General features: G+C 34.7%; 2 protein-coding genes across 2 annotated transcripts in view; one reads left to right on the forward strand and one right to left on the reverse strand.

Moving 5' to 3' along the window:
- Nucleotides 1-17,125, reverse strand: part of LOC140164249 (deoxynucleoside triphosphate triphosphohydrolase SAMHD1-like) — a 50,745-nt gene that overhangs the window by 30,033 nt on the left and 3,587 nt on the right. Inside the window, exons 2-3 of the mRNA XM_072187518.1 lie at nt 7,432-7,472; nt 4,555-4,724 (exon numbers count right to left, since the gene is read on the reverse strand). Of these exons, the coding sequence (XP_072043619.1) occupies nt 4,555-4,724; nt 7,432-7,437 (176 nt within the window). The 5' untranslated portion in view covers nt 7,438-7,472. The remainder of the gene's footprint in view (nt 1-4,554; nt 4,725-7,431; nt 7,473-17,125) is intronic.
- LOC140164250 (hyaluronidase-1-like) overlaps nt 1-17,125 on the forward strand; it is a 33,589-nt gene that overhangs the window by 3,223 nt on the left and 13,241 nt on the right. The gene's annotated exons all lie outside the window — the stretch shown is intronic.

Below are 17,125 nucleotides of genomic sequence, written 5' to 3' on the forward strand. Positions count from 1 at the left end.
ATTCTATGGCCTAGCGGTCTAAGGCGTTGAGGTTTCTAAGTTGCTGTTCTTGGCGTCGTTTGTTCGAAACCGTGCGTCTGTCACTTTTCTTATGCTGCTTTATTTTTCCAACGTTAGGGCCTAGAAAAACTTTATAATTTCTTTTTGTATTATTTATTTATTTATTTATTTATTTATTTATTTATTTATTTATTCATTTTATTTATTTATTTATTTAATGACGTTTTGGGGCTCGAGAGAACGGACACATTTATTTATATATTTATCTATTTATTTATTTATTTATTTTTTTTTTCGATTGATTATTTGATGATTGAGTGAGCAGATTTATCGATTGCTACTTTAGTTGTGGGATTTCTATTTGATTTTGAATGACATCGTACATTAGTATTGATTTTTTCCGTTCAGAATTAATATCACAGGTTTTAGGGCAGTTAGAAAGTTGGCTTAGTGATACTATCCGTTGATTCAGAACCGGAAGGTTCTGGGTTCGATTCCCACCTATGCCTATTTTCTTAAAGACTTGGAAAATTTCTGCAGTAAGTTTATTTGGCGCGCGATCTCAGTTATTCATTTTCTGATGGCTGTGCCTCTTACAGACACCCTCCCTCTGGAATCCAAACCACGGTTCGCTCATTACACCTCCCTTAAGTTTTAATTTCCTGGTCTTATTTATTTCCTCTGGTAGCTCGCAATGTTTAGTTGGCAAGTCCTAGACTGATTCGTTTCCGTTTCTTGGCGGGAAAATATTTTCTCTTGATTGGCTAAATACGTGTGAATGTAACGCTAGTAATGCAACCGGATAAAGCAACAAAATTAAATACGTACGTTCACGTACAATTGAGATGCTCTAGTAGTAAGACAAACGATATAACGAGGTCACTGATATTGAAAATATGAAATGAAAATTCGTCTGTACAATCCGATATTGGGACATGTACATTTCTATCATATTAATACTCGGGGAGCTAGAGGCACGTCCTGTGCATCCCCCAGGACTAAACCAAACCAACCTTTTTAGGTTCCTGAGATGACCCCAAAACATAATCAGGATGTTCCCAAAAATATAAACTGGCCCCAAGTGGGTTTTTCCAAGATGGCGTCCAAAATGACCCCCAAATGCAGGTAATCACTATAAATGACCATATATGAATACTATTCCTGAATCAAACTAACTGTTTTAGCTTAATTAAAGAGTCCAGCATAAACTCAAGTTGATATAAAGGATAAAAGGTCCCAAAAGTCAGTGTATTTTCAAAATGGCGCCCAAAATGGCCGCCAAATGCAGGTAATCACTATAAATGACCATATATGAATACTATTTCTGAATCAAACTAACCTTTTTAGCTTAATTAAAGAGCCCAGCATAAACTTAAGTTGATATAAAGAAAAAGAATTCTCAACAGTCAGTATATTTTCAAAATGGCGCCCAAAATGGCCACCAAATACTAAAAAAAGACTATAAGTTATCATATAACGGAATTTTTCTGAACCAAACTATAACTTTTTGACTAGATTTAGGGCCTAATATACTTCTAAGATAATATAAAGGGAAAAAGCATCCCAGCCATCAGTGTCCTTCTGTGATAGCACCTAAAATGGCCGCCTAAATTGGCACCAATACTAAAAATGACTAAAAATTCTCAAATATTAATGCTTATTCAGTCAAATTATATTATAAAGTCAAACTTGAGACATCTTTGACTCTGAATGGAAAAATAATAACAAATATATAGCAAATATTGTTTCCTCCCTATTACATCACTAATGATATAAATAAATAAATGGGAGTTTCCTATAGCGGATGTATACTTCTCTCACTATTGCACAGGTTAACATCAGCAATGACATAAGGGTGGTGCAATAATTATGTGTACCCTGGGGGGTGAATTCTCAAATGGTCTGCCAAAAATCGCTTGCCCCCCCCTTTGGCCGTGCTAAAAACCTTTGCCCCCCTTTCGACGTGCCAAAAACCTTTGCCCCCCCCTTTTGACATGCCAAAAAATTTTTGCCCCCCCTTACACATGCAAGATTTTGGGGAACCCGAATTTAAAACCTTAAATTGTCTTAACATATAATGCGAGCGCAGCGAGCAGGAAATTTTGCATATTTGAACGTGTTCGTAACGTTTTCCTACGCTTTTTAGGGCGTAATATAGAAACGGTGCCCAAAATATCTGTGCCAAAAATTGCTTGCCCCCCCCCTTTCGACCTGCCAAAATCGCTTGACCCCCTTTCGACCTGCCAAAAATGCTTGCCCCCCTTTTGGCCTGCCAAAAATCTTTGCCCCCCTATAATTCACCCCGGGGGTACACATAATTATTGCACCACCCCTAAGTAAATTAATGGACATTTTCTAAAGCGAGTGTCCACCGCTTTCTACTCACAAACATGTAAACCTGTTAAAATGAATATATAGCAAGTATTCTTTTCTCACTATTGAAGAGGTTAACATAAATAATGACATAAATAAATAAATGAACATTTTCTATAGCGAGTGTCCACTGCTTTCTAATCACAAACATGTAAAGCTGTTTAAAAAAAATATAAATAGCAAGTATTCTTTTCTCACTATTGCACAGGTTAACATTAGTAATGACATAAATTATAAATAAATGGACATTTTCTATTGCGAGTGTCCACCGCTTTCTGCTCACAAACATGTAAACCTGTTAAAAATGAATATATAGCAAGTATTCATTTCTGTAATCCCAAAAGTCATATTAACTTCAGCTATGACAAAATTTGTAACACCTTTTTGTGTGATGTGTTGAAATCTTGGTTTAAATTAAGGAATATGGATCATGAAAAACAGATGAAGTTTTATGGTACAATTGTAACATAAGAATTAACCGAAAAACTTTATATTTTAAGTCCTGGAGTAGTAAAGGTGTCAATTTTGTATCTGATTTAATTATTGATGGGCATTGGATGTCATATGAAAATTTCAAAGATAAACATGATATCAATTGTAATTTCTTAAAGTATCTGAGTGTGATAGATATTATTTCAAAAGCCTTTAAAAGTCAGCTGTTGGAAAGTAAACACAACCGTGAGCTACAGCTGATGTCCCAAATCAAGAATGCAAAGAAAGTTACCTCATTTGCATATCAATTACTTTGTCATACAGCTCATCACCCAGTCCCTAAAGCACAACAGAAGTGGAAGGTTGAATTTGAGGTCAATGATATGAATTGGAATTTGATTTATGCTATGCCATATAGATGTACATTGGATACCAAAACACGGTATTTACAATTTCGTTTTATTCATAGAATCCTTCCAACAAATAAGTTTCTCTATAAAATTGGCTTAATTAATGAGTATAAATGCTCCTTTTGTAAGGAGGAAGAAGAAACCATGAAGCATTTGATGTGGTCATGTAAATTTGCCAAAGCAATGTGGAGTGATATTTTGGCTGGTTGAGAGAATTAAATATTACCGTGAATATTACCTATCGGGAAGTATGTTTTGGTATTTATGATGACAAATATGCCACTTTTTTTAACTTGATTCTATTATTGACAAAAATATTTATTTATAAATGTAGAGTTCAAGAAATTAACCCTATCTTTAATGATTTCAAAAACTGGGTTTTTTTCATTGAAAAAGTAGAGAAGGAAATTGCAAATAAAAAAGATACTTATGGTTATCATGGGAACCATTATTAATATTAAGATGAGTTCTGTCCAAAAGATGTCAGAAATAATTTTGGTATCGTGTTTGATGGTTGTTTGTAAACTTGTTTTATTTATTATTTATTTCATTACTGATGTTCAATAGTGAGAAAAGAATACTTGCTATATATTTATTTTTAACAATTAGTTTACATGTTTGTGAGTAGAAAGCGGTGGACACTCGCTATAGAAAATGTCTATTCATTTACTTATGTCATTGCTGATGTTAACCTGTTCAATAGTGAGAAAAGTATACATCCGCTATAGGAAACTTCCAATTATTTATTTATATCATTAGTGATGTAAACTTGTAATAGGGTAGCATGGTAGCCATAGGTCATATTCTTTTAGACTACCTTCACGATTGGCCTATACACTGCGCTATATAATTCGGCACATATAAATCAGAATTGTTGCGGAATTATTGTCAGTTTTTGACTCAAGACGCAAGCTACTGTCTGAAGACGCAAGCTAACGACTATCATATCTGTTCAAAATATATATTCATGTGCAAGGAACCACATCTGGTTTCTTTATACAAAATCATTTACGGGAGATATTCATCATTTTCTACACCGGTATCCAAAGATTTTCTTCTCATATCAAACTCGTGCATAGCAAATTCACGTGTATCGATCCCGGGTATTTATTTTAGTATCTCTGCTGACAAAGTAATTATTAGCCAGGCGATGTTGGTGTGGTGCTGGCCTCTATACTGTAAAGATTTTTTATACAGCTTGTTTACAAGCATATGAAATCACGAAATAGCCTATGAAATTCGAATTAACGCCGTGTTCACTGTCAACACATAATTTTGGGTCATGTGATACGCATACCCCATTAAATCATAATTATAAATTTATAATGAATCTTTTTACCCGAGTGAGTGTGAAAATCTCGTATGGGTGGCACCGGGGTACACATATTCTGCTCCGCCGAGTTGCTTGATGGATCTCAGCCGCTGAAACTCTGGTGTGTCGATAACTTTACAGCAGTAGTCGGGCATGGACATCGGTCCGTGAACTTCATCTTGAAAAACCTTCCCTGTCTATAACAGAAATCAATATTAAACCCAAGTTTGACAGATAATGAAGCTATGATAGTGTCAGTAGTAGTGGACGAGCTATACATGTTGCAACATCAACAGTTATTAGAGGTGATTGACCTTTTCGATAAATCCCATAAGCCTTTGCGAGTAGGCATGAGATGTCGTCATTTGACGTCACGTCGATGCGAATATCGTTACTGCGCACTTAGACATTTCGTTAGGTGTGGAGAAGTACGCTTCGTAGTGCTTGTTAGGTACCTAATCGCCTATTGTGAAAGTGTGACAAGAGGCTGGCACTTCACGGCTTTGAAATGCGCAGTAGCGATGTTCACTAAACGATGTGCGCATCGGTGTGACGACAAATGACGACATCTCAGGTCTACTCGCAAAGGCTTATGGGATTTACCGAAAGGGTTAATTGTCATTGAGCTGGGGCCATGAAAGGTTATACAGGGTCAAATTTCAAACTTGGTCCAATCTAGTCAACTTATGCTTTCCTGAATCCTTTTGATGAGATAAATACATTGGTATCAGATTGGACCCCTTGTAACAGTTTGGTGACCTTTTCTTACCAAAGGCTACTCCCGATTGCGGGTAGCGAACTATTTTACCATAGTTAACATTTGAATAGGGAGCCCGTTTAAGCAACTGTATACGTGGTGTCCCGCCTATTAGGGATAGGTTTAGGGTTAGGGTCTTATAGGCTTAGGGTTCATTATTGATCGGAGATTGTATACGTATTCATTGGTAATATACTAGTAATAGTATGTCGTGTGTAACAGACGCCTTTCTGGTAGAACGTCTCGTAGCACAGTGGTATAGCGTCTGGACTATCATGGATCCAGAGGTTGTTGGTTCGAACTGCGGTCGATCCTTGGTAGAATTCTTAATCTAATATAATCTCGTTTCTTTTAAAGTAAGAGGACATAATAATGGCATTATGTGGAATCTAGCCTCATAATACTATTGTACATTAATGTATGCGATGCAAATGTTAACTACGGAAAAAATATTGCACCCGGGTACTCGATTCAATTGCTATCACCAATGTTACTACCCACTGATATCCAGCATATATGACCTGCATAATCGAGTACGGCTTTAATAAGTATATCAAGAATTTAATATCTTATTTATTCAAAGATATTTTCTCTCTTTTCTGGGGTGGGGGGATGTCAAACAACTGTTTGTCTTATTGACGAATTAAGTCATGTACATACAGACCAATTCCAACTAACCTAAAACATTTCTAAACAATCTTCGAGAATTTACAATTTTCTGTTACCTTGCCTGGTAACGTTTTTCCGTATGACCAAAAACCGAACATAATCCGCCGTGTTACCACATGTGTACATCCGTGGACGTTTGTGACATCAGAAAAGAATGGCCCAAAGTTATATGGTTGTTTTGGTAGTTAGAAAAATTACTTTCCTTTAAAGGGATCCAAAATGAGCGTTTATTGCGTTTCGACAGTATTTTTTGTGGGACATGAGAGCACCTCAGACCTATCGAATTGCATTCTGAATACGAAGCATGTCTTTCTGATATCAAATAATTTTTTTTTTTAAAATCACAATATAATACAAATTTTATGACAAATTATAAAAATTTGATATTTTTCAAATTTTTGATATATAACACTCCTACAAGAAAATTATATAAATCTAATGATATGTGACCCGGCAGCACAAACGAGCCGTAAATTCCCTAAATTGTATTCTGAGTTATGGTGTAAAATGTGTACGAAGGTCGTATTCATCGGTCGCTTAAGCTGGCGCGACATCTGTCTTATTTGGATAGTCACAACACCAATCAATAATCCTATTATTGAAGTGGATAATAAGCTTCTACCTTAGATGGCTATATAACTTTTAATAGCTCTGGTCTTTGTTTGCTTTTGCTCAATCCTTTTCAAGTGGTGGGTTATTTGTATAGGTATGCATAACCAACAATTAAACCTCGTTGACTTGGGGATGATTTGAAATGACCGCCAATTATGACTGTTTGATATTTATTGCCAGCAATGTGGAAAAAGAGACACACATAGAAACCAAAAAAAGCTATAATTTTGTTGAAGGAGCAAAGTTTAACTAACCATAACTCCGCTTCTGGATATCGTTTAAAGTCAAATGATATACCATTTTTAAGTTTATGATGTTTATTTTGTAAACACGAAATAAAACAAAATTGACCGGGGAGGAATTTACGGCTCATTCGCCGTGGACGGTCATATATATTCTTAAAGTGTATGTAGCAGGGAGGAAAAGCCGACGGTCAATTGAAAATTTTGACCTTTCATATTGAAGATATGGATTTATTTCCCAAAAAGACCTAATTTTTTTTGGTGTTTTGGGAAAAAAAATCTATACTAAAGGTCAAAATTTTCAATTGATCGTCGGCTTTTCATCCCACCTACATACACTTTAAGTATAAATCATCAGATTTATAAAGTTTACTTCAAGTACTGTTAAATATCACAAATATCAATTTTTAATGATTTGCCATAAAATGTGTATCAAATTGGGAATTTCAAAAATCAAAATTATTTGATATCAGAATGACATTCTTCGTATTCAGAATGCAATTCGATATGTCTGATGTGCTCTAATGTCCCAAAATAAATACTGTCCAAACGTTCATACCACTTCCTTAAAATAGCACTAACTTAATTGAGATTATAAACTGAACTACAGGTTTTGATACTTACATTCATGATTCCAATCTGACTATGTCACAGCTATATGGGATCTACAAATCAATATTAATATGAATAAATTAATTTTCCTTTTCATAATTTAAAAAGATACTGCATGAGTCATTGGGTACAGTACACCATTTATATTATCATAAAATATAAACATATTTAATATAAAGTTGGTTTTAAACGCAACCAGTCTCTCGACTAAAGCGCTAACATTGATCACTTTAGTGCAGTGATAACGCCTTCTGTTGTTATGCAATTTATCCGTCTAGAATGAGCGTTTATTGGGTTTCGACAGTATTTTTTGTGGGACATGAGAGCACCTCAGATGTATCGAATTGCATTCTGAATACGAAGCATGTCTTTCTGATATCAAATAATTTGCATTTTTGAAATTCACGATATAATACAAATTTTATGACAAATTATTAAAATTTGATATTTTTCAAATTTTTGATATATAACAGTCCTCGAAATAAATTTTATAAATCTAATGATATATTCTTAAAGTGTATGTAGCTGGGAGGAAAAGCCGACGATCAATTGAAAATGTTGACCTTTTATATTGAGATATGGATTTTTTCCCCAAAAAGACCTATTTTTTTTGGTGTTTTGGGAAAAAATCCATATCTTCAATACGAAAGGTCAAAATTTTCAATTGATCGTCGGCTTTTCATCCCACCTACATACACTTTAATATAAATCATAGGATCTATAAAGTTTACTTCAAGTACTGTTAAATATCAAAAATATCAATTTTTAATGATTTGCCATAAAATGTGTATTACATTGCGAATTTCAAAAAATCTAAATTATTTGATATCAGAAGGACATTCTTCGTATTCAGAATGCAATTCGATATGTCTGATGTGTTCTAATGTCCCACAATAAATACTGTCCAAACGTTCATACCCCTTCCCTTAAGTGCAGTGTACAGGAGTAAAAATGCTAATGTAATGAATGACTGGCGTAATTTTAACCAATGGAAAGAAATATTTTTGTGATCCATCAAGAAACAAACATTTTATATGAATTTCGAATTTAGCTTTAAAAGTACAAAAAAAAACGGTTCAAAAAACTCTCCATGCTCTTTTTTTAAGTCAAGACCGTTTTTCCGTACATTGTATTCCCTGTACTAGGAGCTGGTGGTTGGAAAGAAAAACATACAATATGGATCCACCAGCTTCCACAACACATCTTATATTATCAATATTATGAATTTGCCGGATTTTTAGAAGAAGTAAGACATAACACAACAACAGAGAACAAATAATGGTTTGCAAATAAATTATTTCTAAAGGTCAAATTATTTATTACAGACAGGGCATGAGACGAAATGTACTCGCATAAAATATATGGCGAGGTGGCCTAGTGGTCTAAGGCGCTGGACCATTCAGGGAGAGTTGAGCGACGGGTCCTTGGTTCGAAACTTGGTTCTAAATTATGTTTTAAAGCCACCATTGTAATCAAGTAGATCATTCACTGAAACCAAATTTTTAGGTGTAATTATCGATGAAAATCTCACATGGAAAAACCATATCAACGGAATCTCAAAAACAATTTCACGGAATATAGGTATGATAAACAAGTTGAAATTTTTTATACCTGGGCGTGTTTTGCACACGCTTTATTGTACGCTTGTTTTGCCTTATATTAATTATGGTATACTTACATGGGAGAATGTAAAACATATCTTGATAAAATACATTTGCTCCAAAAATGGGCCATGAGAACCATTTCGAATAGCCATTATCGAAGCCATTCTGGACCACTATTTCATAAATTCAACATGCTCAATGTTTTTGATATATTCAAACTAGAACTAGGTGTATACATGTATAAATATTCTATTAAACAACTACCATGTACATTTGACAGTTTCTTTCTAAAACGATCCGATATTCATAGCTATCACACAAGAAACAGTAATAAGTATAATCAAACAAGAAACAAGAAAGTATTCACTGATCATTCAATCAGGACTACCGGCCCACTGTTATGGAATTCCCTGAACGATAACCTTAAAGTAGCAAACTCAATAAAACATTTTCGAAACAAATGTAAAACACAGCTAATCTCATCTTATAACTAGTTCTTGGAGCCCCGTTTTTGTTCTTGTGTGATAGGCTTAATACACTCTGTTTGTTTATTGTTGTATTAATTTAGTTCTGTAAGGGGATGGTCAATGCTGGCCTTATTGGCCTTTCGATCATCTCCTCCATAATTGTCTTGTTTTATTTAATTTTTTTGATGTTGAATTACTTTGTATTTTGTTGTTTTTTATTATGGAAATAAAGATTCATTCATTCATTCATTCATTTATCACTAGAATTCCATGTGAACTCCAATGTTTACAATGTTTATGATCGTTTTTACTATGAGCCAGCTAACCATTATTATTACCGATGCAGGTTCCAAACAAATAACATAGCCATATATTTTTGAAATATCTATCTGGAATCATGATTCGCAAGTTACAGCCATAACGGAGCAAATTTAAATTTGACCTGATCTTTGACCTCAGATGAAATTTGTGGTTTCATACTCCCCAAGGGTCAGTGATCATTTCCAATCGGAGCAACTTTGAATTTGACCTGACATTTGACCTCTGATGACCTTTGCAGTTTCATACTCCCCAAGTGCCGGGGATTGTTTTTCCCCGAGTTTAAGGGTTCATACCACTAAATCCGCATGTGAAGCGGTTTCCGGTAAAAGTTTATCACGACTATAGTCCCAACTTTGCATACAAATTGTGCAAAATCGGTGCAATATTAACAATTTTAGTGTTGAAAATCGTGTTTTACTAGAACCCGTGAATGTGATCTCTACTAATATGAAAAGAAAATGCAAAAATTTGAGCGATGTTTACGAGGATGAGCGCATGAACACACGAGGTCAAAACGCGGTTAGCAGTCGGACGTAAACACGGGAAAATCGGGCCTTTTTATATAGCCCTAATTTTCTCAAAAAGTAGACGGAAAATGTTGTGTCATTTTCAGATATGTTATGCAGAATTTTGTTCTGATTAAGATGATATCAAATATATATTTCAAAGTAAGAGGTAACTCGACTTATCGCCTAAAACGTGACCCCTATTTTGCACGTAAAGTCTATGGAAAGCTATTTTGTGTTATGTACCCTTAAGCCCGACCGGGAAGCCCGATCGGAGCAACTTGGAATTTGACCTGACCTTTGACCTTGGATGACCTGACAAATGCAATCTTGCTCTGGCGCGGACCAAGTCGCACCTACCACCAATTTTGACTCACAGACTCAAGCAGTTTTTTATATAGCATATGTAAATTGTTGACATGGAATGATTTATATAACTGGGATTTATGTATAAATTGTATACATTGTTTTTTCAAAGGTTTCCATGACTACTTGAGTCATGAGAATACACATGAATAATTTTCATAATGATCAAATGACCTGTGAATTCTGTATAGCACAGAATATAGTTCATTGCACATGTTTGATGTGTCCACTTAGGACTATCAAGTTTAGTTACGATGATAAAAATAATGGAATGATTACCTCTTCCATTTATTGCAGTCATTAAAGCTTCGTTTCAAAATTCATAACCATACATTTTGGTAAGGGATTATAGAAAACTTGGAAACATAATTATGAATGTACATAGTTTACAAAATTAATTCAGATAAAAAAGGTAGCAAATTAAATTATTGTAAATGATTTTAATAGTGCACTTTGAAAATAAAGTTTTTCATTGTTTATTTCTAGCCAGGGGCGTAGCCAGCTTTCTTTGTCAGGGGTGGTAAAATAAAATTTCGAGAGCACAGACGAAAAAACAATTGCAACATACATAACCGGTTTTGTTTTTTAGAGAGACTGTACATGTCTTGGAGCTTCCAAAAAGGCGTTACTGGGACGATGTGCGCGCATAATATTTGTATTTTACATTATTTTCGCCCATGATTGGGATAAAATGGGCTTTATTGTGACAATGTGCGTGCGCATCGCGCAAAAATTTTGTATTTGCCCTCTGCCCCCTACCGCCCTGCTGGCTACGCTTCTGTTTCAAGCCCGACGTGTTAAAAAGGTGGCCTACCCCTGCTTTAGATGAATAAGGATGACACGCTCATCACTGACAGATGAATGAATACGTGAACATGGCATTCCCAGTCATATAATAAACCAACACCCAGCTAACACACTACGTATTCACGACGTTCGCCTACGTTGGACTTAGGTTGTCATTTACGTTGTAAACACGTAAGTCTGTGAACTCGTATTCGTGTAGTGACAACGTTGTTTTGGACGTTGATTTTTGGACGTTGATATAATATCATTATGACGTTGTAATGACGTTGCGACGTTGATGCAATGTTTGACCAGACCTGGTGACAACGTTTGAATAATACGTTCAGAAAACGTTACACAAATACGTATCTGAAAAATAGTTTAGATGTTGACACCATGGAATGTAAATTCTTCCATTCCAAGGAGATTAATGTCCAGCCAAAATGTCTTCATCGTGTCGTTTGACGATCGCCTTTAGGCGTGAAACTCAAAGTAACGACTTCTATTCCTGAAGTTCTAAACTTTGAATTTTTATACCATGTCATAATCACGTTGTCTCGACGTATAAAGCACGTGGTTAAAAATCATGAACTGACTCAGATACAACGTCATCTACGGACGTCGTTAGTACGCAAATTTATGACGTTGTTTCGACGTATAAAGCACGTTATTATAACGCCGTATAAATGGCATGGTCTGACCCCAATACAACGTAATGTACGGATGTAGTAATTACGTTAATTTGTGAACTCGTATTTGTGTTGTGATTTTCGGACGTTAATATAACGTCATAGTGACGTTGTTTCGACGTTCACAACTTGACGTCGAAAAACGTCATAATTATGTTACATTAACGTTCGGGAATACGAGTTCACATATTTACGTACTTACAGCGTCCCATATATTACGTTTGTACGACTTTATATAACTTTTAGATAACGTTGTAACAACGAAAAATTGTTAGCTGGGCAACAACCGTAAAATGTTTGTCTCTTGTTTCCTGTGTGTGTAAATCTTAATCTACATGTATTTAACAGCGGTCTTAAATTTCATGTATATTAAAGATTAAATATAGAAAAATTTATTGGCAAATTTAAGGCAAATTATACCATATTACTTTGGGCTACTTAGTTTTCTTATTTGCCTAGAAATACTGGAATTTTCGATATTTCACATTTACGTTAGAGGGAAGGGAGGGGGGTTCAGCATCCTAACGAAAGGACTTTCATTTATACAAGCGCGTAGCCATGAAGAGGAAGTCTGAACAGATAACATGACTTGACTTTCAGCCTTATCAATAATATTTTGGTTCATATTGTAATGATCAACCATGCATGGTGAGAACCTTTTGTTAAGGCCGCTACCAGCTGCTATCAATGATTAGACAAGGGAATTTTCCCACGACTCTTGACTTACAGTAAAGTGAATTTATTTCAAATCAAGATTTTAACTTGAATTTTCTGGGCTCCATAAATGCGCGATATGCGTTCAGGTTTTGTGTGGAAATTACTCTTTGATATTTATTCCTGCTCTAACTTGTATCAACGGAACTTAAATCAATTTAGTATGGTATGGTGCCTAATATTTTAAGCACAATTATTTACATAATAATGGTGGCCTTTTTTGGGCAATGGACTGGTTAAATTAATACTGCATGGGCAAAATAATTTACTGGTGGGCATCTTTAAAAAAAAAAATTGTTAGAAAGTGGTCCATTTTAAAAATAATTCAAACTTTAAAATATTGTACACTCTAAAAGTACGCCAAGTGGCTTCAATTGGGCCTTCATAAAATTGCCAAATTCTTAGGGGGCATATGCCTCTCAGATACCACTTTCATCTTTATTTAATAGGTTGGTGATCCGACCAATCAAGAATTATGTTAAAAGTAGGTATGTCACAGTGGCTGCACAATAATTCTGCTACACTGTGCATGCAAGCATAACAGTGAATTGAAAAGGGCGCGCTTCAAATTTGGCCAATTTTAGAAAACATCCATGTCGATAAATGAATTTCCTCATATGCTTCATTTATCCAAATTGTTAATATTATTAAAATAATATTGTTAAAATTAAATTTTTAATATATGGTGTGTGAAGTCTTTCCGAGGCTAACACCGGGTCCTCAAAAATTAAAAATCGTTTTGTTTAAGTGCTACTGCCTGTTTTTATGGATTTTTGAAGATCGCTCATAAATCAGTAAATATAGGCCTATTGAAGTAAAGGGACCTACCACCATTTAGCTGAAATACTAATCTTTCTTAGCATGTAAATTATTTCCGTCGACAACAAATGAAACACTTGCCTAAAACTAGTTGAAGCAAAACATTAATCAATGATATTTTTAGGGAGTAATTTTCCAAACCACAATAGCTCTAAGCCATTGTGTGTGTCCAAGGCCATACTATTTTTGTATACGCGGTACAGTAGAATGGCTGTTCCTTTTACCGATTGTCCTCCCATGTTAATCCAGATGACAAAATGTTAATTTAAAGTCTCATTGCAACTGAATTTTTATTTTTACTTTTCGGACTTGGCTTTGAGTAATGGTGACACATACCATGTTTACAGTAAAAATGAAAATTATATTCCAGACACCGTCAAAATGTCAAACTTTTTATTTTTTATTGTATTGTTTTTAAATAATTAACTGCAGTTCATTTATTCAACCTCATAACAGGATCATACTTAAAACATTTATGATGAATGAACAGACGTTCATTAAATATTGAAAAAAAAAAAAAAAACCCCAAAATTACTCATGCCTAATTTGCATAATAATATCATTAATACATAATTAGCTGTAATTACCTAATTTGCATAATTAATTACTTTTTGTGTATTTTTTGTTATCAATTGAAAGAACTTTGTATACATATGTGTGCAAAAAAACCCGCACCTTTATATCATGTACGGTTTTCTATTGGCATAAATTTTGCATATTAATTAGCTGAACTTAGTCATTTTTTTGAGATTTAATTTGTCTGCAGATTGGCCGAAATTGCTAAAACAGTATATTTGGTTAATTTATTATAATTATTCAATGATAGATTTTTAAATTTTGTTTTCTGTAACGAAGTCAGGAAAGATAGGCATTTAACATGTGATATTTAAATTAACGCTGCTTTTTCAAGCAAGCGTCCAAATAAACCTTCAAAATCTCGAAATGTGCCAATTTTGTCATTACAGCCATTTGTGGCAGGATTTCATTCCATCTACGAGCATCTTTAAATTGACACTACATCACAATGCATTGACCGATTTCAATTCTGTTTTTTGATTTTTGATGCTTTAATAAAGCTCAATAATGTAGGAACATTAAATAACGTGTTTTTGCTGCGATTATTTTTGAGGTGATATGCCTATTAAAAGGGCCCCGTATTGCTCCTTGTCCATGGGCCCCCGAGGCTCTTGCTAGATAATCTGACTTATTTAATTTCTCCGTCTACCTTATAAATAATCAAGATATACCACTATGATTACAGTATAAATTGTGAACATTTTAATCACAACCACGTGGTCACAACTATTCTATACACATTTAATTCTTAACAGTTACCAATTTACTGTGTCAATGGGAACAAATAATTATGAAAAAAGAGGAAAGAAGGAAAGAAAAACTCGAAAGAAAGATTTGAAAGAAAGAATAAAAGAAATAGAAATAAATAAATAAATAAACAAAAGAGACAAACGAACATAACAAACAGAAATAAAGCGTGACATGACAAAAATCGGATAGAGAAATAAACATAACAAATTAATTAATAAATTAGCATAAAAATGCACAATAAATAATTGAGTAATTGACAATATAAATAAACAAATTAATTAACTAATTGATAACAAAAGATTAAATGGGTGACTCAACGAAATGTAATAAAATATATAAAATTAGAATAACAAAATTATAATTAATAACAACATGAAACGATAAACAAATTAGTTAATAAATAGGTACCTAAAAACGAATAAATAAAAGATACTTATGTAACACAATAAACTTTTGAATAAAAAACTATACATATATATAAGCTAATCATATATCACCTAATTATAAATGAGCGAGCGAATAATGAAAAAGATGAATACAAAAAATGATAATTTCGAATGTAAACAATACACAAACCAAAAGTCAAGATTTAAAATAATAATAACAATCAATGAAAATTTTCGCTTGACAAAACCAGTAAGTTTTTTACTTACTCTAATATTTCGTCCTACACGTCGGAGGACTTCTTCAGATGTGAAGCTTTAGATGTGGTTAGACAAAGACTGGTAGATGACAAAGATCTCAAAATGCGCACCAAACTGGAAGTTGAAGATATTATCGAACTCCTCGAATTTATTCTCACCACCACATATTTTGAATTCAGAGGTGCCATATATAGGCAACGGTTTGGCGCAGCGATGGGCAGCCCAGTCAACCCCATCATAGCGAATTTATTCATGGAATTCCTGGAACAGCAAGCTATCGCGACTGCCCCGATTGATTGTAAGCAACGGTTTTGGCGTCGTTATGTGGATGACGTGCTTGAAATCATAAAAACAGGTGAAGTCCAGAATTTAACTGATCACTTAAACCAAGTTGACAAAACGGACAGTGTAAAATTCACATACGAGGAAGAGAAAGAAGGGCAAATACCATTTCTCGACACGTTTATTGTTCGGAAACCTGATGGTACGGTAAAGCTCCTGGTATATAGGAAACCAACCCACACTGACCAAAATCTCAGTTTTAAGTCAGAACACCCTCTCCATCAGAAAATGGGTGTTGTCCGAACTCTATTTGACCGTATGTACAGCGTGGTCACGGAAGAAACGGATAGAGTAAATGAAGAAAAACATGTGCGTGGAGCCCTTAAAAACTGTGGCTATCCAAAATGGGCAGTAGACCAAGTCAAAGAAAAAATGAAACCAAAATCTAAAGCGGCTGTGAAACCTAGCACAATGAAAGATCAAAAGAATGAGGACAAAAGCAAGGGGGTGGTAGTGCTCCCTTATGTCAATGGAATCTCTGAACGAGTTCAAAGAATTTTCAAAAAGCACAAAGTAGACACTGCAATGAAGCCCCATCAAACCCTCAAAAAGATTTTGGTCCACCCAAAGGACAAGAGAGACAAACTAAAGACAGGCAATTGTATTTATGAGATCGGCTCCCAAAATTGCGATCTTAGTTACGTTGGTGAAACCTCTCGTTTGTTCGGGATTAGGCTCGCAGAACATCAAGCGGAGGTTAAGAAAGCGAATGAGAAAAGGTTCACTCGGTCAGAGCGAAGGGCATCAGAGCAAGAACAAACAAAGTCAGCCATATCTGATCACGTCGCTAGAGCAAATCATGTTGTCAACTGGGAGGACTCCAAGATACTTGGAAAAGAGCATATCAGAAGATCCAGAGAAGTACGAGAAGCGACGGAGATCAGAAAGAGGGGGACAAAGACCATGAATAGAGAGGAAGGCACTTATTTCCTAAGTCACGTATATGACCCACTTTTAAAGACTGGATACAAGACCAATCACAACCGGAAGTCAGTATCCCGGGAAAGTGGATCAGATGCTTCACATCTGAAGAAGTCCTCCGACGTGTAGGACGAAATATTAGAGTAAGTAAAAACTTCCTGGTTTTGTCAAGCGAAAATGTTCATTGATTCTGTATTACAA

Source organism: Amphiura filiformis, chromosome 11 (assembly GCF_039555335.1).
Source record: "Amphiura filiformis chromosome 11, Afil_fr2py, whole genome shotgun sequence".
In the NCBI taxonomy this organism is placed as follows: domain Eukaryota; kingdom Metazoa; phylum Echinodermata; class Ophiuroidea; order Amphilepidida; family Amphiuridae; genus Amphiura; species Amphiura filiformis.